The sequence below is a fragment of the Mesitornis unicolor genome, unplaced genomic scaffold, assembly GCF_000695765.1.
Source record: "Mesitornis unicolor isolate BGI_N332 unplaced genomic scaffold, ASM69576v1 scaffold54948, whole genome shotgun sequence".
NCBI classification, from domain to species: domain Eukaryota; kingdom Metazoa; phylum Chordata; class Aves; order Mesitornithiformes; family Mesitornithidae; genus Mesitornis; species Mesitornis unicolor.
The window spans coordinates 1-25902 of record NW_010200883.1 but is presented as its reverse complement, the minus strand read 5'-3'; the positions used below and the strand labels follow the sequence as shown (position 1 = coordinate 25902).

The following is a 25902-nucleotide window of genomic DNA, read 5'->3' as shown; positions in this document are numbered from 1 at the left end:
AGATGCGGTCTCACCAGGGCAGAGTAGAGCATATGTATTTATAATAAATCATCTTTTGAGACTGAAAGCTTCATACTTTCTTTACCAAATATATTTCATACAGAAATTTATTTGTGCCAGATTCATGCACAGAGCAGACTGTATAAAACAGGATACCATATTTTTGACTAAAAAAGCCTGAGGCATCTAGTACAAAATAAGAACCACTTCTTGCAATATTTATTACTTTGTTATAATACAGTTTAATTGACTAAGTAATCTGCAGAACACACTTTTCATTCGCAATGTAGCTGAGATTAGATTAGCAACACATTAATAATCTTCTCCATTTCTATTACAACTTTTGTCTCTGAAGTTAATTGCTTTTCTAGAGGTTACTTGAAAATTAAAGAATAAAAAAAAGAAGTTCCCACAAAAGCAGAGGAAATTGTGCAAAGTTGAGGTTCTACCACTTATCCTACAATTGCATATATCTAAATTGAAGTACAATGCTACAACTACTTTATTCCATCCTGGAGGTTAAATCAGAAAATTAAATAGATGCTGAGGCTTAGGCTGGAGTAAAGCAGGCTGTATTGTTACTTCATTTTTAGAGTACTTTTTGCATCACTGCCAGAAGCCATCTGTTTCTTTTGATTAGCAGCAAAACAATCTTGCATCCTGAGGGTAAGTGGGTGAGAGATGGCTGATGGATATAGGAGAGTGTTTGCATCTATGGAAAATAATTTTAACTATAAAAATCAGAAATAAAGAACAAAGCTTATCTCTTGATTTGTAAACATCCTATTATCAAAAGATATAACTTCCTATAGCTATAAACTTATCCAGCTGTGTGATGCATCAACCAGTAAGTGCACTAAACTTCACCTTGCCATTTGTGAGTGATATACTCCCTTGTCACAAAGACGGTTCTAAAGCTGCTTCATGTTCATTCTATTAGCACAAACCTCTGCCAGTAAAGTTTAAATGTGTATGCATTATTCCAGTATAAGTAAACTTCAAATTATCGTTTTGGGGGTTATCCCTGTAGGTGAAAGAATTTGAGCTAACATATTATTCAAATTGGAAAAAAAAATTATCCAGTTATGATGGATTTCTGCTCAGAGAGCATTTCAAATGAATACTGCATTTAAACATTTTCAGAGAACCAACACTGATCAGAACCACAGCACATCATCATATAATGGCATCTAGATAAACAATAAGAAACATCTACAATTCATATGCTTGCTATAGTGCCTAAGACATTGTGTACTGTGAAGCATAAACTCAAGAGCGGTAAGTAGCCTGAAGCATTTAACATACTATCATGCATGCTAAATCAGATTTTCTTCTGTCTCAACATTCATGAAAACATTCTAAATTGAATTATTCAGGCCCATAAGCAATTCACTGAAAGACTTCAAAGTTTTATTTAGTTTGTGCAAAAGGACTTTAAAGTAAACAAGAAAAAAAACAAGGAGAAAAAAAAAAAGTAAGAGAGACCTTTACACTTCCTTGGTATCTTTTCCAAACCTGTCTTGTAGCTGACAACATATTTTTTCACTTATCACACAACCCAGCAATTTCTTGAGGGCTAAGCTGTCTATTTTTGTGGAACATCCAGTTGCTGGATGTAAATTTTTTTTTTTTTTTAATTTTCCAATAAGCTTAAAAACCCCCATCAATTTTTACATGGATATATGACTACTCTGTTTTACTTAACCCTGAAACCAACAACAAAAAATTAAATATTAGACTTGTTTACTTTGAATCCTAGACGTGTTCTGCACATTGTCAGTTGAGAGAGACAGTTGACAGTCTACTTTATATTCATCAGTCTCCAAACCTTGAACAAACATCTAGCTTATTACTAATAAAGAAACAAAACGTTATTCATTATTATTTTAGGAGGAAAAAAGTTGTTACATGGTACATGTTTCTGTAAGGGCAGAACATAAGGTTGGCTGAGCTTTCTAAATAGGTAAAACCATTTATTTAAGTACTGTGATGGCTAATGCAAATACTATACTGCTGAGGATAAGTATCTGAACACAACAGAAATTAATGAGTGAGCAAGAATCCTTTAAAAGGCAATAAAAAGTTTCAATACTGGGTAAACTACTTGAAACTCATCAAGAAACTCAAACTGGGACACAGAACAAGTCACTCTCTCAATATCTAAGGTATAAAATGATTCACTTTTTGTGGATAGGTTCTAATAAATGAAAGCCACTACAGCACTTACTGTTCTCGATCTTGTTCAAGGGCTTTCTGCTCTGCTTCAAGACTAGCCTGCAGACCTGCCTGTTCACTGCAGCTGTTGTTCAAGGTGGCAAGTTTCTGTTTCTGCTCTTCAATTTCAAAGTCTATTGTTGAACGACGTTGCAAAGCAGAGTGCCTCCTTTCTAACTTAGCAACAGCTTGCTCCAGTGCCTCTCTCTGCTGTTTTTCCCTTGATTCAAGGATTTCTTTTTCCTTTTTCCGAACTTTTTCTTCCTGACGAGCTACATTGGCTGTGAATTCAAAGGTTTCTTGAAGCTGCTGCAGCTGATTCGTGCTAGCTCTATAATGGGCAAGCTGCTCTGCTTTTTCTTCTATTTCTTTCTCTATTTGATAGAGAGTATTATCTAACCCTAACAAACCCCTATCAAGGACTTCAGAAGCTCTTTGTTCTTCTTCGAGCAGAGCTGGCAAATGATTACTCTTCAGGTACTCAAGCTGACGTACTTTAGATTGGAGTCTGTACTCTGCTGGCTTTATCTCGTCAACTTCTTCAGCCTTGAGTACAGCATCCACAAAGTTTTCATCATCTCTGCTGAGATGTAAATGTTCTTCATGAGCAAGTTTTATGTGTTCCAGAACTCTTTTTTCATCTGCTATTTCCTTTTCTAGATGATTCATTTGTTGAACTAAATCTTTTTCCAAAATAGTCAACTGTTCCAGTTGTTTCCTTTTAAACTCTATGAAATCATGCTGTGCCTTTTCTAACTCGGCCTGGTTTTCATCACCTTCAGATCGGGCTTCCTTGACCTTCAAAAATGATTCTCTAATATTTTCAAGATCTCTTTTCTCTTCTTCAACTCTTTGTACATCCCCTCTCTTCAGGAGCTCTATCATGACCTGCTTCTCTCGAAGCTGTTCTTCTAGATGAGCCACCAGCATCACCTGCTCCCTTTCTTGTTCTTCAAGTCTCTTCTTTTCTGATTCCAACTTAATATATTGTTCATCTTTTTCCTTTTTAAGTTTTTTCAGTTCACGGAAAATCTGCATTTTCTCTGCTTTTTCATTATGATTAAGTTCTTGTAGTCGCTCCAACTCCTCTTTGACCCGGGCAAAAATTTCTTCCTGCTGCTTTTTCTTTAGAAGCTCTATCTCCTGTTGTTCCCGTAATCTTTCTTCCTCAAATTTTTCTTTTTCAGCCAGCAAATCCTTTAATCTGCTCTCAATGTGAACACTTCTCCATTTCAGACTCTCTTCCTGTTTTCGGATTTGCAGCTGTACTATTTCTGTCTCTTTGCGCTGTGACTCTACTTCTTGCTGCATTCTTACAAGTTCTGCTTTGTCAGACCTTTGTTTTTCTTCCATCTCTTCTATTTGTTTCCTACAGTAAACATTTACATGCAATATTTCAAACTTTTATCTTTTATCTTTTTCCAATGAAAACATTGGAAGACCTGTTATATAGCATTTATGTTAGTACAAAAATCAGACTCTACTATTTCTGCAAAATACAATAAAATATTGACAGTACATATTAATGCACACAGTGAAGAGTAAGTATATATATTTTTATGTATACGTACATTCTCAGATACACAAACTTAGATAAAAATGACTTGATTAGAAATGTGCCTCACCAAATTCAAGCCAACAGATGAATTAAAATAATGCCTTCTCTTTAGATGAACCTAACTGAATTATTGATAAAAAGGATTACAAGCTTAGGAGCAGATGTATTTGAGAGAGAAATTACTTTAAGACAAATTATTATGTCCTGTGCAAATCTCTCTTTTAAGGGTTCTAGAGGATTCTGAATGAGGACAGACAGACTTGAAGGTCACCATTAACCCCATAATACAATTGCATGAATACATCTGCAAGTCAATTGGTTATTTTGTGAGAAGGTAAAAGTCAGATAAAATAAAACACAAGCAAAGCAATTTCAGCACAATCCAAATTCAAATCCTAACTACATAACAAAGAGGATAAATATCAGTCATTCTGTTGTATCATTTTCTGATTAACATCTTTGAATACTTCAGAGCTTCAGGGTTTTTCTGAGTCTACTGAACTTAGTCCAAATATGTAAACAGCTCTTTCAAATTGGAGCATGCTGAGAAGCAAACCTGAAAAGGCATCTTCCAGCTTATGAATCTAATCAATGCTGTAACCTGCAACAAGATGAGAGCTATTACTTCTAAAATCTTAGCAGGTATGATGAGCCAGAACAGAGAGCTCAGTTTGCCAGCTGACAACAGTACTTTCTTTTATACTTTAAACTGATTTTAAAATAATGTTCTTATAAGTATGGTTGGTATGCCTCAGCACTACATTTTTATTTAAGAGAAACGAAATTTATAAAGTGAGTTTTTCCAATCATGATTCAATCCAAAGACAACTAAACCATAAAAATATCTGAACGAAGAATGTAAAATAACACCAGGAAAATTAAGAGGAAGAGTAATACATTATATTGGTATAATCTATTCTCATACCTTTGTGTTTGCTAAAGAACACGATTAGCTACAATTCAGTTTGCCTATCTGTTACTAATCAATAAGAATGAACAGTTCAAGAAAATAACCAAAATCTTCAAAGACGACAAAACAAAATAAAATTATTGTATTAGGATCCTCTTCTTGCTGAGTAACACTGTGATTCGAAGTTAATTATTTCAACATGTATACATAAATATATACACACACATACACGTGAAGACCACAGAGAATAATATTACCTTTTGCTTTCTAATTTTTCAAGCTCCTCTCGCTGTTGTCTCTCAAATTCTAGCCTGATTTTTTTTAAAAGAACACAGTAAAAAGGTTATTTCCTCAACACCACAATATATAGGAACATACTATGCAATTCAGTATCTGTTTAGAGGATTGTAACAGAAGTTTTTATAAAATTATTCTCTACAATATTAGAAACTATATCCTTCATTAGGGTCACAAATTGGATATCATGCTATCTGACATGAGTACAAACAGAAGTAAATTAATTTCTGGGGGAAAAAAAACTATTTAAAAAGTAAAGTTAAACAATGCAGATAACTGATTAGCGTAGACTCTGCAAGCTAACTACATGCGGACATGGCAATCAATACATAGAAATTGAATTTATCTACCTTAGACAGATCGGTCCTTTTACAGGGAAAAGACTGCCATGGGAGGCAGGGGGAAACAGAGCAATCAATTAAGAAAGGAATTGACAGAAAAAACATTAGCAGTACAGAATATTTTAAAGTCAACAACAGTTTGTTTTATTAGAGGTTAAATTGGTTAGATTCATAGAACATTTGTCACAATACAACTCAAAAGTAACATTTAAATAACGATTCTTTCTGAACACATATATCAAATGCCAATGATCATTAAATTGATGCTCCTCTATTGTATTAACTTGGCCACTTCTGAGAAGGGAAAAAGCTATGAAACTACACTACAGCATGCCTGTAGTTTTTCCTTTTCCTCCCAAGAAAATCATCAAACATTACTATGATATAATCAGTGGGGTTGAAAAACCTCAAATTCCTGTAAAGTGCAACATTCAAATACAGAACACAATTCAAAACCATTTATCCAAAATATTTTGAGAATTTAACATATTTAGTTTTATGAGCTTCTGAAAAATTACGGGAGATTTTAAAATATCTTTAATATTGGCTCTTATTACAGTGGTACAGAAGTCTTATTCTAAATTCCTTTGAAAGACTTATGGGCTTTTCTTAAGGAAATTTTTCAAAACAAGCATTCAGCACAGAGAACCTATATATAGATTGAAGTATTCAACCAAATAAACAAATATCTGATTATTTCAGGCCTGTTACAGCTTACAGAGTTTGCAGTTTAGTGAGGCAATCCATAAACACTGATAAAATGCAAGACTTCACCACAAATTAACCTCAAGTATTTGAGAAACTGCAGTTTAAGATGTCATGACCACAATTATATAGATGAGGTTTTTTAAAAATAAAGTATTTTTAATAGTTCTAAAAATCATATAAATACCTATAACAAAAAAGAACTGCCCTTGGAAATACACAAAAATACACCAATAATCTAACATTTACAAAGCAATTTAAATGAACTCTGATTCCAACATGCTCAAGAAGCATCTTTCTAACTGCTGCAATACTGGAGAAAGAGTAGTTTAACGAAGTACATTTTTCCCTAGTTCAAACAAGTTCATTTAAAGAAAATACTTTCCACAATGTCTAAGAGATTAGCAAATATAGATTTTTTTATTTTTTATTTTTCTTTTATACACAACTCCAGACACCTGGAGCATGAGACACAGATGTAAACGTCTCACCAGAAGCCCCTTCATGTTTGCATTAAGACTGTTTAGGATGGGGATTATTTCAACACTATAGCGCAAGGAAAGATTAAAGATTTATCTTAAGGAATCTTCAGAAAGCAAAAGCTTAATTTAATGGTTACTATGCACCTTTTCTGCACTCATACTATTTTTTTTAAGCTATACCTCAAAAGCCCTCACTTTGGTTGTGGTCTACCTTTAGAATTCATAGCTGTTAGTTACCACTTCTTACCTAGGGTTTGGCTAACAAATGCCACTATATTCATCATTACTTCAGTGCAAAATAATATAGACCCTGAGGAATACAGCTTCAGTCTCTGGAAATCCAAATGTCCTTTGGGCACTGTCAGATGTAAACCATCTTTGCTTAGACAGCTGGCAAATATGATTTACAAGTATTCCCGTGCTTGGTTAAGCCACAGTGAAGTAAAATGTTTCAGGTCAGCTAACAATGTCCAAAATCCAGACCAAAAATCTTTTTATATTCTGACTGTCCCATAAAACACACAATTTGGCAAACATATTTTATGTAGACATAAAAATGGTAACTAGCTTTTGATTGAGATTCGATACAAGGAAAATGAGTCATCACAGCAATCAGCCTGATATAAAAATAGATCGGGGTGAAAACTCTGGTTTTTTTCTTTGAGGAAGTTATCACAACAATCAGTTTTACCCTACGCTAAAGTGAAGTTGGTGGTGCTCAAAAGGTTGTTCAGGAAGGAGGAACGAACTATGCAGAAACAGTTCTTTCTTCAGTGAAAATGGCTATTTCCCAAAACCAAATATGAATCATTATCAACACCCCAATCAACAGCTTTTCAAATGCTACAACTAGCTGATTTAAAAATGCACGTTTAATGCATTTTAGACAAGTAAATACCCCTATGAAGAGAAGGCCTAATGCAGCCTGGTGTTTTTGCTGCTACTTAGATTCATTTCTGCCTAAGAAAGTCTGAGCTCCACTGAAAGTTCTCCTACCATGGGGTTATTCATATTGTCTCTATTCTCTGTCAAAAGGTGCTCATGCTGCAGCCTTTATTTCTGCAGGGGTAAAAATTATGCTTGTCTTCCTTAGCTGGCTGCCTATTTTCTCAATATATTTAAGAACTCATCACTTTTGAGTACCTTAGCAGTATTTGCTTTGAACTGGTTACAAGTTCAAAGTTATTTCAATACAGGAGATAATCTGGGGAGGCCAGACAAGCTGTCAATGATTGCAGAAACCTTGTTTCTTTAAGAAGCTAGTAAAAAAAACCCACAGCATCACAAAAAAAATATAAATCACTAGCTTTAACATATCACTGCCAGTTTTACAAAGCACAGATGCAAGATTGATGTTTTCTGGTTTAGTCTATCTGTAATAAGTTTATTTTCATATAATCTCTATTCTCTTTATTAAGGTGAGCACTACAGGGAATAGAAAAAAAGACATCAGCTTGAAATCAAAAAGAAAGAAACATACAGATATTAACAACTAGAATCCACTCACTTCTTTTGTAGATCTACCACAAAGGAAATTAATCTGAGTAGTGTTGGATTAAATAGTCACCATTTTCCTGGAAAACATGGCATATCTAATGATAAGAGCAGTGTAGATAAGCTGCAGAGAAAGGAAGTCAGTTCTACTAGCATCATACTACAATACCTTAGTTTACACAGCACAAAAGTGCTATCTGGTATCATATTAGGAAACACTGAATACTGGCAGGACTACAAAGATGTTACAATCATGCTCAGTAGCCCAATTTATGAGATTTTTTTTTTTAAAAAAAAAAGCCAAACAAAAACACCATGCTAAATCCATGACAAGACCAAGTTTTCTCATGAATAGTTTTAGAGTTACAATACAATGTAGCTTACAAAGAGTCCAAAAATGAAATCTTCAGCATAAATTTCTGTGCAAAATTCTATTTTATCCAAAGCTTATTATCTGAAGCAGTGTTGTATAACAGAGACAAAGTGTGATTAGAGACAAAGACTAGGAACAAGCAGAACAAAGAATTTAACATGTTAAGCCAAAATGTTATGTAACTATCTCCACGTAGAGGAAATCAACAGCCAAACAAAACACACACACAAACAACAAAAGCCACATACAAAGACCACCCATCTGAAAAACGCAATTGGTTTTCACAAGGGAAAGATACAAATACAGCCAGAAAGATTCATAATTTATCTGCTTTCACAGGCTCTTCTGCCGCTGATTCTTAAAGATGCTAAAACTTATGAGCTGCTTATTGTGATCTACAGAAATTGAAAATTCAGCTGCTAGTCTTAATATTGATCAATATTGAAACCAGAAGAAAAAGTGGTCTTGAAAGTGCTAAGTTAACAATAAGCAGAATGGTACTCAGCTACAGAAGTCATGGGGATAAAACAAAATCCAACGAACAAAAAACCAAACTCACAACACAAAAACCAACCAAAACAGAAAAAACAAACAAACAAAAAACCCACAGAGGGCCAGCTACTGAATCTAGATCTACACTGCTGGTGGGCACCACACCATTATGTTATGAGTTACAGTCTATAGTAATAAAGGGTCACTTCAAAGGAAGTTGTCCATGTCCTACATTGTTCCTGATGGGGAAAAAAAAAATCCAAACCAAATTTAGTATAGGATATTCTTTTCCATCTGCACTTTTCCAAGATGCTTGCCCCAATCATATGCCTTTGCTATAATTACTTTGCTTTTGATACCCAGAGATGAGACTTATTGAATGTTTTACCCAGGCTGAAGACTAAGAAGAATAGAAGAACTCAGAACACTTGTTAAGCAGCATTCCCCACTGGAAGTACAGAGCTCATGTACTCCGCAACTCTTTACTCTTGGCTTTGAATTATTACTAAGCTCTAAATGCTCAAGACCTATTTTGTTCAAAACATGGTTTCTTTTGTTTAAGTTTCAATTACCCTAGCTACCTGTTCCCTTTAAAGTGACATTTCCCACAGGATTACCTCTTTGGACAAGCTTATGACATGATCAGAAAAAAAAAAAACAACCAAAAAACAAAGCCACAACAGTGCCATCACAAAGAAAGAACAGCTTTAACACCACCATAAATAAATCTAAAATTGTCACAGAACCTTAGCCTAAGCTGAAAAGCTGCTGTTGCCAAACTGCCATCCATGAAGATGTATCAATTGTGGAGAGTGCTTTCTTCTACTGACATGTAAAACCAGGACTCAATTAAACTGCAATGCAAATGTCAGAGCGTACCTTCTCTTTGCAGTAGTCATAAAAGCAGTAAAAACCAGTCACATTTGAGGGTTTTTTGGGGGGATTGTTTTGCTTTTAAATCACTGATCCATGAGGACAACAACTGCCTCTGCAGTACGTGGCCAATGTGTATTAAGCATGGCATATATTGTTTTAAACAGTTAAAGCATCTAAAAATAAGAGTTCAAATTATGAACCTGGAACTATGAGCTTCCTTGCTTAGAAAAAATACACGTACGTAACATTGACTATGGAACAACCTCAGATAGGTGTTATTGCTCACAGTCAAGTGACAGTCCTGGAGACGTGCATTCTTCCTGTAATGTGAGACTTAAGCATAATCCTTTCTCATGTTTACTTACAAGTTAAGCAGGACAAAATATCTATTCATGCAAGCCAGATCACAAAGATCAATTGAATGCAGATTAGCAGGAGAGTATCAATAATTAACCCTCTGTTTGTAGTTTACAGTCTAATAAAACACAAGCATTAAAGTGTTCAGGAATGTGAAGAGTATTTCACCTAATCTTATCCTCAATTTCAACAGCAATAGTGTTCTCATGATCACATCCACTAAAGGAAAATAAAAGTTTCAAGAAGTGTTAGAAGTTAAAAGCGGCGTTTTTTCTAAAAACTGCTGCATACATCGATAATTTAATTATATTATTCATACTGTTTGATTTTCAGGAAAGCAAGGCAAGATGTTTGAAGAACTGATAAGGAAAAGAGAAGCAATATTCCACAAAATATATTGCGGGGCCAGGGGTGGGGAGAACAATTTGCAATCTACTCTATCATAGAGATAATGAAGTAACTAGCCAGACTTCCTCTCTCTCTCTTTGGTGGTTTTTGTGTTGCTGTGTTTTGCTTTTGTTTTAAAAAGAGGTTACAGGAAGAATCCTCTCTCTCTCCTCAGACACAATTTGGCATTATCTGAAGACAGTATGAACTTCTTGGGCAGGGAAATCACTCTTAAGCCCACCTTCAATTGGGCCTTGCCCATGTCATTACATTTTGCTGTAAATCAATCAAAGTGAGGCAATGGTGAAACAATCTGTCCCACTCTATCTATGCTGACTGCAAAGTCAAGGTCAGTACTGTGTCGTATAATGCAATTGTTCATAACAGCACTGTAGCAGAGTAACACTGTTAGGGTAAAGCTGATCAATAACCAACAGCCAGGAACTTTCCCCAGCCCATAGAAAATATAGTACTAGCAACTATCAATAGCAGCTTTTAGATCAAACTATTTGAAAAGCTAAAGAAATAGAAGAACATACATATATGTTTATCTTCTCTTTCATCTCTGTTTGGAAAACAAAAAAAGGATGAAATTTATCAGCAACTAGCTCACTATCTTGAGATGTCTGTAGGAAACTCAGTAGCAAAAGAATAACAGTCACATTTCAAGCAATGTTATTACACATACTCACTGTATTTGATACACAGTTTAACTTGAAGTTATTACCTGTCCAATCTTCCTAAATACTAATGGATAAAGAACAACCCCACAGTAAAACTGCACTATCCAAGCCTATAATTCAATTTATAGTCAATTTTTCAAAAGCGCATAGGTGGTTAAAGTGCGTCATCTCAAACTCAATTCAAAACACAGGCACAAGCTACTGAGAAAAAAAAAACCAAAACAAAACACCATCAATTCTCAGCAAGTCACTTTAAGGACATTGGTAAAAACATCAGAAACAGCTTCTGTACAATAAGCAGTCTATGTCATTGTAATTGTATAATAAAATTACTTTCCACATCCTAACTTGGGCACCTACTAGGAGGTATATAGGTGAGAACATAAGACATTCATTTCCTAGCCTTTTTATGCTTGTTTTGGTATTATATGAACTCAAGAAACCTTACTTTTCAGTCTAGACTATATTTTTCTCAAGAAAAATAATTAACTTGTATTTCTGAAGAAAGCATAAATGTAAAACTTGCTCTATCATTATTGTGCTGAAAAGCCTTTCCTATAATGCAAACATCTCTCAGACTCCAGGTACTACAACTTCCTTCATGTTAGATCTACCAGTGTGGCTGTTTGCTGGTGCAGTTACTCTTCTTGCATTTAAGTAGAGAAATGCCAAGTAAAAGCAAGTTTTAAGCAGGATGGAAAGTCCCTCAGTGTCCCTTCATTCAATTTTCTATCATGGACTAGTTCAAATAACATTTCTGAAAAGTTCTGGCTTCATTCAGAAGCCCATTATTTCGAAAGAATATACTATTAACCTAAGAACAAAGTATTTTCTATTACTGCCATTTGGAACATTCAAATTACTAAAATGAAGAACAGCTGCAATTTTAACAACCGCATTTTAGTATATACTCACCCTGGATTATAAAGCATAACTGCTGACAGGTTCTCACAAGATTTTGAAAGATCTGTCATAGACAAACTGAAGGAAGACAGCAGTCCACTCTAACAACAGACAATAAAATAAATGTATTAGACAAACAATGATGTGCTTACAAACTCTTACTTTGTTTCACTTGATGAAATATTAACTAAAGGATGTGAAGCAAATTAAAGAAGTATTCTACAACAATCAAGGTATGTTTATATTAGCAAGACAATAACGAAAAAGTTTAAATTTCCCAAACAGATTTAATCTCACCTTTCTTTTCTCCCTTAGCTTAGCAGCTTCTTTGGGGTGGTTAAAGCGAAACATATTGGTTCTTCCAAGTAATATAACAGCACCTGATAACAAAAACCACATACTATTCACTGACAACACTCTGTACCTAAAATCACCACAATTTTTCACACACACAATAGGTAAGCAAAGACTTCCATGAAGCAAGACCACAATGAAAATGCATTTTGACAATTCAAGTGCATAGCAATGCACAGTTTTGCTAATTGATGTACAGTTCACCCCTTCCTCTTCCTACTTTAAAACAAACAAACAAAAAAGCCCCACACATGTTCATGCACACAAAGGTCAATCATGTTCATGCAGTTCAGTTAAAGAATAAATATAGGTAGAGGAAGCAGTGGAAGCAGATGCCCTTATATGACCTATATGCTCCTCGGGAGTGCTACTTTGGAGGCTACCAAATACTGATCCAAAATCTGACTAAAAACAAACTGTTATCCATCCACTACTGATTGCAGTCAGTTTTGAATCCACATACACTGAAAGCTCCAGATCTCCATAATCTGTACTCTCACTTACCTTTTTCTTCTTTATGTAGAAAAAAATCCTTAAGTTTATCATCATCCAAAAAAAGATTATTAGACTTTTATATGCAGTAGTTATTTTCTGAGGTAAGAACCTTGAATAATTCATATTGCTCAATGCACATCCACTATTGTATCAGTTAAGGTGCAGGTCACAAATAATATGACTCTGGGTAATCATATTTTAAAGACAATGGCACCAAGATTAAAAAACTTTCCTACTAAGACATATATTGTCAGTGTTGTGTCACTGCTGTCACAACATGCAAGTCTTCCAAGTTAACCATCACAGAATCAAGCATTTATCTGTTGGTCTGTGTGAGGCACTTTTAAAAAGAAAAAGAACTCCATTATACTCACAGTATGAAAAAAATGCACTTAGACTGTTTACTACAAAAACAATTTCTTACCATATGAGAATAAAATGCTGTCCTTAAGGAACACTCCTCTTAATATTAGCTTAGTTAGAAATATCAACACAATTAAGTCCATCCAGTCTTGGCGAATAAATGGCAAAAGCACTATAGTCATAGCATTGCTTCTCACCATCTATATAGACACTTCAATTTTGGATCCACAGGAACTCTTTACCTCAGTCTAATTCTAAAAAAAGATACCTTTCATAAATCTGTATGTAGGTTTGTACTGCAAAGTCATTTTGATACCAACTCTGCAATTTATGTCTTGCTGCAGGTTCACCTTTTCTTTGAGAAGTGCACTGGGCATAGTTTTTGTGTAAGCATATTAAAATGGGTCCATGATGGTCATGATTACTGTAGTGGAAGGGCTAAAACTGTTTCTAGTCTACCACTGCTTCATATGCTCACCATTGTCCCAAACATTTCTCTCTTCCAACCACCAACTCACCATTTCTCTCACCAACTACCAGGAGGGGGATTTTGTGACAGTAAGGATTTCTATGAAATTCCTATAGTTACTTTCAAATGAAGATCAAAATAATTAATGGTATACATATTTTACCACATTAATAGGTAGAAGCAACATGAGTAAGTATCAGAATGCATACAAACACGTTCCCAGCTCCACAAATCTAAAGGAAAATAGGAGAGAGGGGCTTAACAGCAACTCCCTCGAGACAAAGTAAGTCTTTAGCATTTGTGGAGCTCTGATCTAATAATTTAACTGGTTGATTCCATCACATAAATGATCAGAGAGCATAGGAGAAAAAAAAAATTGACTGCTAAATGTCATCAAGTATCTCTGACCTACACAGAGCAATATTATGGAACTATGTGAACAAATGCATCTATAATTAAGATCTTAACCAATGTTAAAAAAAGCAACTTCTTATTTTTATAAGTTTATTTTCTTATAGAATTATAAAAAATGTTAAGTAGAAAAGTGTTGGCAGTTTGGCCCAAAACCAGAAAAAATTGTTTCTATTTTAGGATAAACAAGGTAAAGGACAAATTCCAACCCGAAATATTAATTCGGTTACCGCCAGAAATCTTACCATATGCCCTTAAGAATAAAAAAAAAATATTATAGTAAGCTGCATTTACACAAAAAGGCCACATTAGCCAGAATTCACAAATGATGGAAGTAATCTGAAGAAGGAAGTAGTAAATAATAGGCCATTTTTTTTTTAATAAATCCCATGACAGTCTAAAAACTAAACACATTTTCAAATTAACAGTTACTAATGATGAACAGAAACATTTAAATATATCAGCAGTTAATCAGTGTTACCTAAAGCAGACATTTAAGAAGGCTGGCACTTCATGCTGTGAGACTAAATGCTAACACAGCCAGAATACATAGATCGCACATGACTTGTTAAACTAGTTATTTCATCAGCTTTGCCCACCTGATGTCATAGCTACCATCTTTCTGTCAGACTGAGTCTGGTTACACAGGCCAGCTTATGCAGCTGTTCTTCACAATTTAGGAACTCAAAGGAACCCATTCCCCTTTTTTGAGCTGCAAATTTCTTTAGACAGAGATATGGGAGTTAAAAACTCAGCTTCCACTCTTCATAGTACAAAAATTGCAGTTGTTACATGTGCCGGAAAGAGCAAAATAGCATCCAAACTCCTTCTTTCTTCTGAGGTACGTGAAACCTTTACTGCCTTTGAAATGCAGTAGTATAAAGGAAAGTTGAGTCATTTCAACTCAGTTCCCATTGTTTACAGTGTTATTTGCCATTAATGTTAATGTATCTGTTGCTAAAAATTTATCAATAGGATTTACTCAAACATAAGACAAAGGGGGTTGGGCTTTCTTTCCTCCCCTACCCCCTAGTATCTGAAACAGAAACAAGTGCATATGCCTCTTGTTTCACATGAGACATTTTGCAAAATCAACCTCCCCTCTCTACACCAAAACTCCTTACTTTCTGTAAGCAGACTTTTGAAGCACTTGTTTGAGTACAGAAAAGATACAACGCTTTCCTTGTTCAACACTGCATTCTTCCTTTGTTAGAATATGCTTACTCTGAAAGCTACTTTTCCAGGAATGTAAAGTGACATGGTTTTTCAGCAGCTGAGCTGTGTCACAGCCTCATTGCTAAATGGGAAGATATTGTGGGTGTTCCTGGAAGATAAAACATCCTGAACCTCTGCTGCAGCACTCATCAGCTTGCTTGTGTTGGCCTTGAAAAGAATGGCTAACAATGCACCTTTGTTCCCAGCTGTCCTGTCTGCTTTTTTGTTTCCAGATTTTAAAGCTTTTATATTAAAATTTTTAATTCTCTATACTTCCTCCATGAGGGTTAGCCTCACCCTTTTTGTCATTGCCCTACAGCAGCAGTGAACAGATACTCCAGCGGAATCTCTTGCTATATAAGAGGATTTGGCAACAGAGCGTTAAGTTGGACCAGTCTGAAACTTAATAGATGGGTGCAGAGGTGTCTCTGGCATTATTTAGTCCTATAGAGACCAATATTCTTTTTCTTAATATCACAGCAACATAAGCAATTTGGCATGGAGTTCACTTTATACATTGGCTTTGAACAAAATCAAATGGTAACTATCAATTTATACTCAAGATTATGAAGTGGAGTAAATTAGCAAAGATTTCTCTTTTCACTACATGGCAATTCTTTGACAAAACAAAAACTCTGTGGTTCTCCTGATGTTTTTGGATTGTAGTTGAGAAGACATGGAATTATAATTAATTAAGCAATAACCCCTTTATATACATGCAGATTTTTTTTTCAGTGCTGTTGCCAGAAACAAAGATGCTGTATCAAAAATGACACTGCGCTGGGTAATACCTTGGTTTAGGTGCGTGGCCTCTGTAATCTGAATACCATTCACAGAACACTGTGCTCCATTCAGTGGTATTAGATTCACAGTACCGTTGAGATTTTCAAAGATGCAGTGCTCACTTTCCAAATCAAGGCCGTGAAGAACTAAACACAAAGTAATAAAATAACATAATTAGTCTCTTAACAAGTAAGATTAGCATGCTGATAATAATTTATTAAGGACATATTGTACTACACATTTAAGAGTATCTTTTCTCTTTATTCTGGACAATGTTTTTTCCCTTCCTTCACCACATCCTGCATGCCTTAAATGTCAACATTGTTCATTGTTTTATTGTAGTAGAAACAGAGGTGTGTTGGGCTGCTTGGGTTTTTTTGGTGTTATATTCTTTCCTCCTATGTTTTAGCACCAGATTAGTAAATGCTTCCTTCCTTCTGACAGCAAACAGGAAAGTAAACTTTACATATATGTAGAGACAAGGGGTTTTTTGATCAGTTTCTGAAAAATAACAAAAGCGTCTTGACCTTAAAGCAACCATGCTTAAATTTGAAAAGACAGGATGTAATCTGTGACTGTAGACTAAAAAGGATGGCTGAAATAAAGTGCTTATGTTTTATTATATTCAGGCCTTTTATCAGTAAGTTATGCTACTTTCTGTCTCCTTCAACTAGTGTACAATCATCTCTACCTATATTGCTTAATACCACAGAGCAACACAAGTTCATTAATTTCATGGAATTTATATAGAAATTTTAACCCAGGCATCTTTTGACCCAGAAAAATAACAGAATTCAAGGATGCAGTTTACTTAATGAAACTGCCTTCAAGCAACATATGTGACAGGGCGATCCAGGTCTGGCAGTTAGTTGCTTTGGAAAGAAGCTAATAAGAAAATCAGTAGAAGTCTACCTACTTTTTGCCAACTTTCAGAATTTTCTTCAACTCAAATCTAAAGTCCAAAGATTGCTTTAGGTATAACAATATAACAATACTGTCATTAAACAAAGATTACAAGAATGACTGTGCAGTAATTGTGACAGGTGCTGTATTAAAAAGGATGGTATTTTTACAGGATGCTATTTCAAGAGAAGTTAGAAATGAATTAGTAATAAGTATACAAATATGAATAAATTTTAAACCACAAGCTATTCTAGAACTCATACTTTTTGCAGCAAATCCCACATAATTTATGTCTCAAATTTTCTAAAAATTAAAATATGTAAGAACATGCAGACAACTGAAAAAGGGAAAAAAATATGAAGCTTTGCTCACCTATTGCAATGTTAGAATTAGAAAAACAAAAATGACTGAAGAATGTAAAAAAATGCCAAATGCCAAATTCCATACCAATATCCTGTTCTGTCACAGCATCTTCTCTGCCAACATATGTTTGGCCCTCCTAATTAAGGGAAAAACCACATTATTTTCAGTTGAAATCTCCCTTCCTCCCCCACAAAGACATGCTATCTTTCCACTTTCTCAGAGTAACCTGAACGAAATTTATGTTTAACAATACATTAAAAATATTCCAGATAGCAATATTATTAGCAAATTCAAATTTCAGCTGTCCCATGTAGAACCACCTTTGTTGTTTTGAGGTAATAAATCTAGATCTGGATTTCAAGTCAAGTTTTACAATGAGATGAATGCAAAACCAATATACATAATAGTAATAAATAATACATAATAAATATATACATAATAATAAATGTAAGGAGCACTATATTTAGACAGCAAATTAATACTAGTTTGTCTACTGAAAAGAATTACAAAGCACAGAAAAGCTATGGAAACACAGACGTGTACTTACCTTCAAGTGGTACAAAATGATACCAGTACTGAGCAGATCATCATCAATGCCAATGAGATGAGGCAGTTCAGAATCTAACACAACACCTATCCCTTCTTTCCTCAGAGCCAAAGTTTGTTCCTATAAAAGACGAAACTCTGTTTATTAGGATATGCAAGAAATACTGCTCTTGTTCTTTCTAAACAATTTAACTTATTCTCTGTGATATCACAAAAACCCCCAGTTTTTTAAAATATTTTTAAATACATTTTCAATGTGACTGTTGTATTGCCATTGAGCGCTTCAAGTTTGCTGTTCAAAAAAAAAAGTCTGTGAAGGTGCTATTTGAAAGCAACCAGACAAACAGCTGAATTATACTAGATAAGGAAAATCAATCAAGAGCATAACAAAACAATGTTGTCTACAATCTACATACCACCTTACATTATGGTAAGGAGAATTTTAAGTTTCTCAGAATTCAGTACAGTTAAGGAATAGAAAACTGAAAACTCTCTGGAAATCCATTAAGCAAATTGAAACTTGCACAATAAAAACCCAAGACATCTGAAAACTCAGTAAGCCAAAGCAGTTAAAACACCATTAAAGGAAGCACTGACAACAGTAAATAAACGCAGGAAATATTTGTAGCTTATAATTTCAATTCAACATTCCGTTGGGCTTCATTATACAGCCACCTATGGAATGAAGCATCATCCAACAGGACTACAAGTGGGAAACTTCAACCTTGCATAAAATATCATGTGATATAGCACTGATCAGACAGTCTATGCAGTAAACTAGAAATTAATTATAGCTATGAAGTAAGTTTTTGTATTTATAAAGTTTATTTTTCGAGTTGAAACAAAATCCTATTGGCTTCTAAGCCTGAAGCAACAGATGGCAACAGAGACTGTCAGTGTGGACACACATCACCTTCCAAAATGAATGTATTTTTCTGTGTAAAACTGCTAAGCCCTTACAAGCCAAGGAAGACTGACAACCTAGGAAGGAGAGGCAACGTCACCAAGTATTGCTTCTCTATATTAGAAGTCACAGATTTTTCTCCTGGTGCTAGTGAACACTGAAAATAGGTTTTCTGTCAGCAGTGAGACTACTCCTTTTCCAAGTCATCAATACGCCTTCTCCAGAGCCAACCAAGACACTACACTGTTTGTAAGAAAAAACAGGTAGATAGTTATATTTTCCCAAGTACAGCAAATTGACAAATCTGAAAGAAAACAGATGCAATATCTCATTTCCCTGCATAGCACAAAATGTCATCAATATTGATACTGTTTAAAAGATTCTAAGTATGGATACACCTGGGCAATACAAGATGATGACACAACATAAAAAAAAGACACATTAAAACAAAACCAGGAGATCCTGCTCAGGTCATGGATGAATTAAAAAAGTTCTCCAGTATTCAGGAAGGAAGAAAAAAAGCTATGACTCATGTTGCCCTGCAGCTTTCTGACATTCAAAATGCACCCAGCTGCTCTCCTTGATATTATAAAAGTGTCACCTCATAAAACCAGGAAATACAGCTTAAATCACTGTTCAAGTGGAAAAGGAATTTCAGTCAAAAACACCTATCACATTAAGTATTTATTGTCTGGCATTTACTGTTATACATAATTTATAATGTTCTCATATGACTAGGCTGAAGACTTAGAACACTGAGGACTGGGAGACATTTACACAACTGCTGGCATCTTTGGGCCAATGGAGCTGATAAAATATTAAGAGCTCTTAACATTTTTCCCCCCCTGCATAACAAAGCACTCACCAACATCCCTGACTGAGGAAAAAGTAGACATCCCAGGAGCCAAAGAAATTATCACTGGGTGAGAAAACTATCTTGAAAATAATTAAGAATAAAGAAAAAAAAAATATTTAGTTTTCCAGTCTTTTAATATTTAACACATTTTTACTATATTCAGAAATAAAGCATGTGTAATTATGATTTAAAATAGATGTGCTGCTTCTTTATTAAAATCTAAAATTAAAGAACGTAAATTAATTGAGTTTCTAAACCCTTATTTTGTAAAAAACTACCACTCACACACAGAATGCATCCTATTGATGGAAGCATTGTAATAAGTGCAGCAGACAGAAGCTGTGATTAATGATAATTTTTTTAAAATACTTGCTGCAAATTAGCTTTAATATTCAGATACAATTTAATAAAAAACCAGAATCTTAATCAGGTATCTGTAGTAACTGCTGAACTTTAACTGGCTTAAAATTTAATTCCAAATTCAAAAGCTTCTACAAGGAAACCTCCAAACGCCAAACTGTGTCCTTTCGCCCCAAACCAAAATCACAGAAACCTCATCAACAACAGATCATTATTATTATGTTCTCCCACAGTGAGATAAACAGAAGAAAGGCCAAAAAGAAGTAGCCAAATTGCCCCTCTTTCACCCTTGATGGCATAAGAAGGACATTCCTCAAGGAGGACAAACCTCTTGAAATAAATTTAAGGTTTGTAAGCTATTATAAGGCAGAAAATTATTAGGTTTGCCCAGTGATTTGATTCACTGTCATTTGCTCAACAGAATTTCAAGAAGCAGTGAATCCATAAGTCAAATGACAAGAGCAGGAAAGGTCACTGTCCCTATCAAAAAAGCCACTAATTCAGAAAATTTAGGAAAGCCTCAACATACAGTTTAAGAAACCTGGACATATTGCACACGTGTTAGCTTGGATTATCCTTGAACAGAAAAGTGTACACATACTTCTTCATTATTTAAGTTCATAAACTGTGGAAAATAAAGCAAGCAAAGTATTATCCATAAAGAGGCACTCCAGTTACTATAAATGGCTACTGTGTGAGGAGAAAGAATAAAAAAAAAATTTAAAAAATTTTTTTTGGAGCCACTAGATAAAATGGGCTTATGTAAAGAGTAGAAACTCAGAAAAATAATTTTGAGTCAGTACATAAGAAAACATTTTCCTGAGAAACAAAGAAAAAATGTTCTATATGTTCTAGAAAAAAATGTTCTGAGACAAAGTTAAAATAAGGAAATTTCATTGTGTATTTAAATGATGGTCTCTGAATTCAGCTCTGACTCAGCAGTCAGAAATATCCTGATACAATAAATTCTCTAGCACTTCTGTGAGAGATATAAGAGCTACTGTGAAATCTCATCCTTCTGCACCAATACATTACGTCTGATGTATTAATTGATACAGAGGCCTCTCCAAGCTCACAGATAAGACAGATTCTGGTAGTTTAGGAACAAAATCTTTGTGTAAAGTACTTATTTGAACCGTAGAGTTCATCATATACAACTATCCATGACAAAGAACAGACCTCTAAGACACACAGGATTTAGAATCATAGAATCATTAAGATTGGAAAAGACCTCTAAGATCATCAAATCCAACTGTAAACCTAACACCACCGTGACCACTAAACCATGTCCTGAAGTGCCACATCCACACGCTTCTTTTACACCTCCAGGGATGGTGACTCCACCAACTCCCTGGACAGCCTGTTCCAGTGCTTGACCACTCTTCCAGTGGAGAAATTGTTCCTAATATCCAATCTAACCCTTCCCTGGTGCAACCTGAAGCCATTTCCTCTTGTCCTGTCACTAGTTACATGGAAGAAGAGACCAACACCCACCTCTCTACAACCTCCTTTCAGGTAGTTGTAGAGAGGGATAAGGTCTCCCCTCAGCCTCCTTTTCTCCAAACTAAACAACTCCAACTCCCTTGGCCGCTCCTTATAAGGTTTGTGCTCCAGACCCTTTGCCAGCTTCGCTGCCCTTCTCTGGACATGCACCAATGCCTCTCTTTCTATGCCATTTCTTTATATGCATTTATTTAAATGCACACACAAAAATGGAATCACAAAAGTTTACTTTCTTAACCAAAAACATATTCAATTATATCAAAAAAGAAAATTAGCCCAAAAGACATTTATGACATTCCTTGACTAATCAACCAGTAAAGTGAAACATATGCTGCTACCAGCTCAGTACATATTAAAGAGTACACGTAATTAGTACCCTGCCCTTTTAATGAACAGAATCTCTTGGAGGAGTTTAGCTTCTGTTACACTTTCCAGTGCAAAAACTCAATTCTTTTATTTAAATATCGAACAGTTAGCTGCTGGCACACAGTCCTGAAAATACACTGTGCAGACACTTTCAGTAAAACCTAACATTATGCTGGCTAAGTAAATTGTCCAGATGTCTATATTTAAATTATGCCAAAACATGCCATACCAAATTAAAGAAATTATGGGTAAAAATGTGCAACCACAAAAGTCTTTACATTAATATTTAACCAGACTATACTAGAGCAGATTTTTACGCTAACAAGTACTTTGGGTGCATTTAATCTCACTGAAAATATGCTATTATATCCTGAGTTCACAAAAATGTGTGAAGATACCCAGTGGCTCAGCACTAACATTAAGCTCTCCATAAAATATACAGATGTAAACTGTACACAAGGGAAGTTCTTAATTCTTAATTGGTTTTCCATCATTCTGTACACTTTACATTCCCTTTAAAATCACCAGAAACAAATGTTTCATACCTACAGAAAAAAATATTCCATACCGTTCAGAAATCAAAGGCATCTGAAAATGCTGATTTCCAAACCCAGCAGATACATGGCATTAAAGAGGCTACACAAATAGAGCAAGGAACATGAATGAAGCAGCTTCAGCTGGTCACTCCATAATCAAGCTAGGTGAAAAACCCAGGACTTCACTCACTGAAGTAAGAAATTTATATATTTGCCATCCCAGAATGGTGACTTAAAATTACAGTCCCACCACAGAGGTTTTAGACAAAGCCAGGAAGCTGAAGTTTGTACTACTGAATTACAACCAAAAAAAGATATGCCTATACCAGGCCAGTTCATGTTTGTGTGCTCCAAGAGGGCTAGACTGCTTGTGTTTCCAGAGTCAACCCTTTAAAAACAAACAAACAAAAAAACAAAACAAAACAAAAAAACAAAAGAGAAAATGAGGTGTAACTGCAGGGCAGTTAAAGGACACTACAGACATCAATAATTTAAAAAGATGCAAGAAACAAACTGGAGAAATGGTGGAAGGAAGGTACTTTTGGACCAATGATCAGGGTACCCATCACCTGTGGTTCCATTACTTCCAAGAACTGCAGACAGAGAAAGCGCAGGAAGTTTTCTGGAGAAGGATTGCTTGCCCTGTTTTATATTCCAAAATTGAGTACTATTGAATAAATCCGACTTCACCTACAAAGGTATTCAATCCGAGCCACTATAATTTTTCTTTAACAACAGCACAAAGAACAAGAATGTTTGAAGTAAACATTAAAACAGATTTAAAACAGATTTTCTAGTGTCTTAATGTGTATTATCAGTAAATAGGCCTTAGAAATATGTGTTATCAATACAAATTCTAACTCTTGCTCTTGCTAGTTTTTTTACTTTAAAAAAAGTTACAGCAATTAGTTCTTTAGCTATTATGCATAAAAATCGACAGAAGAAAGCACTTCTCATTCACATTTACTACTTTTTTGATACAATTAAGTGTTTTTATCCCATCTTCTGAGGGAGTAAGAAACATCTTTAAACTCAGATTTGTTGTAAGAAACAGATAGATAGATGAACAGATAGACAGATATCTTATAATGATTTACTATGAAGTGTTTTCTGCTTTTGGTGAGTTACCTTCCATGAGAGCTGTGTGGAGAAGAAGCAAACTGGAAATCAGTGCTTCTGACTGGAGAGAAACACCTCCTTTCCTGGCCACTTACCCAACTTTTCAATTTGTGAAACCTTCCATAATTCCTGACATTTTTGAGAAAAAAAGAGGAAAAATCCTTTGGGAGATTATTGTTATTGTCTGTCTTTACCTAGCCCTTTTTTTCTTTGTTTCTACAAGGTCTAACCCAACAACCTTATAGACACTGTATTTTCATTCAGATCATATCTCCTTTAATAACATTAAGCTTTCTGATTCTTTGCATAAACAAGGTACAGCAATGCCACCAGTGTTGTCTACATTCATAGCTTTGTATTTTAATAACATGCACTGCATGCCTTAACGAGAGAAAACAAAATTACAATATTTAAATTTGCATTAGATAGTAAATATTTGTGTAAATCTACTCACAAATCTGAAAACTAAAGAAACTAAACTCCAATTTACCACCACAAACAACTTTTCACTTAAACTTTGTTAATCTGTAAATCCTTCCTGCATTTAGCTGCAGCTTGTCATCACATTATAATGCCAAACAAGCTAAATTATAGATCAGTGGGGTACATTAGCTACATAAATTACTAGAGTTTCCATCAAACAATTGAAATACACAAGCTAAATTATTCTACAACTTTGCATATTAATATACAGCTTTGACACTAAATAATCTAATAACCAGCAACTCGGATAATATTTTGTTGTCTGTATTGTATGTGTCATCTGTGAATTCCACAGAAGTCTAATTTATCTTTAGTTACAAAATTTGTACTGTGCATGCAATTCCCTTCTTATGTAAGCTTTAAAAATGTTGTTTGCAACTATATTAAATTCCATATGGCACTGGTAAACAATAACTGTCCTTTATGAGAACGCCTCTCTAACTTTGGTTCTGGACGTAAACTTGCATGCAATTCTGCATGACCTGTGTAATTGCTAAAGCCCCAAGTCTGATGCAAAACCTGTGAAGCACTGTGTGTTCTTTGGTGTGTGAGCAATTGCTTGCATAAGACCAACCTCTTACAAAGTCAAAAGTCTGCGTAAGAGCTCTGACAAAAGCCAGTCTTCAGTTATGCTACAGGATCCCTGTACAAAACCCTTTGTACCCTTGTACAAAACAGCTGCAGACTATGGCCCACTTCTGTCTCTACATTATTTCTTTTCCATTCTCAATACAAACTTTCTAACTGTTATTTTACACTCAAAGCATATTCCCATTATTTGGGTCATACAGTCCCAATGTTTGAGGAGGTTTTTAATGGACTAAAAGTAGCAGGATTTGAGAGGTATACATGGCAGACATTTCTGTTTCTATTTACAGAAATTATCTGAATAATTCTAAATTTAATTCTTCTGAAAGAAAAGTGCTACATAAACAGATGGGCAACTCTGAATTTTCAACTGCACTGCATGCTAATTATTGTATTTATAAAGAAAACACAGACAACTATTGAAGTTGCACTCACAATACTAGGAGGTGAGCATACTAAAAATTTAGTAAAGTTGCCAGTAAGTCCGACATAACACAAGAAAGCTTACTTGATTAGTTCTACAATTTAAGAAAAATTTCAGGAATTTTACCTCTGCTTAAAATGCTGGGAATGTTTTTCCTACCTGAAGGGAAAAAACTGAAAGTGACCTCCTACATTACCACGTGCAGTTCCCAAATAGAATAAATAATTTTATAGATTACACTCAGGCTTTCATCCATTATATAGTGTAAATTGTTTTCAAATATTTGGTCTGAACTTACACCAGTATGAACTGAATATTAGTATTTTGAATCACTATTGACAGTCAGCTAAAATAATTATTTCCCTTATCCAGTATTTATTCCTTGATATAGTTACTGACAGCAGTCATATCCACTCTCCTTACTGTGGGTATATTAGGCCAAACTCCAAGTATCTCCTTTCGTATGACCAGGCTCACCATACCCTGGCATTTAACACATCCTCTCTCAAGACCATCTTCCTTGACCTTGATGACTTACATGCCATGTGCCCACTGAATATGCAGTTTTGCCAGTACCGTGTACAACAGCACCTCTGTTCTCCACTCACTGCACATCTCTCTGATCCTTCCAAGATTTCATTCGTCTTTCACGTGGGTGTCCTATGTCATGACAGTTAAGTCTCACATCATCTTCGTCCGCTTTCATGGTGTATTAAGTTCTCATTAGTCCTGATGCTTTTGTACTGCAAACTATTTACTTTAAGTCACCCTTCTATTATTGTAATCCTG

General features: G+C 34.9%; 1 protein-coding gene across 1 annotated transcript; it reads right to left on the bottom strand.

Moving 5' to 3' along the window:
* Nucleotides 1-2223: 2223 nt before the first annotated feature.
* LOC104544874 (kinesin-like protein KIF16B) lies at nt 2224-18112 on the bottom strand (the record flags this gene model as incomplete). The annotated part of the gene is given in 7 exon segments (XM_010189864.1): nt 2224-3583; nt 4940-4993; nt 12085-12173; nt 12370-12452; nt 16171-16308; nt 17513-17564; nt 17976-18112. Coding segments are annotated over 7 exon segments (1913 nt in total), but the record flags the coding sequence as incomplete, so codon positions are not given.
* Nucleotides 18113-25902: the final 7790 nt, after the last annotated feature.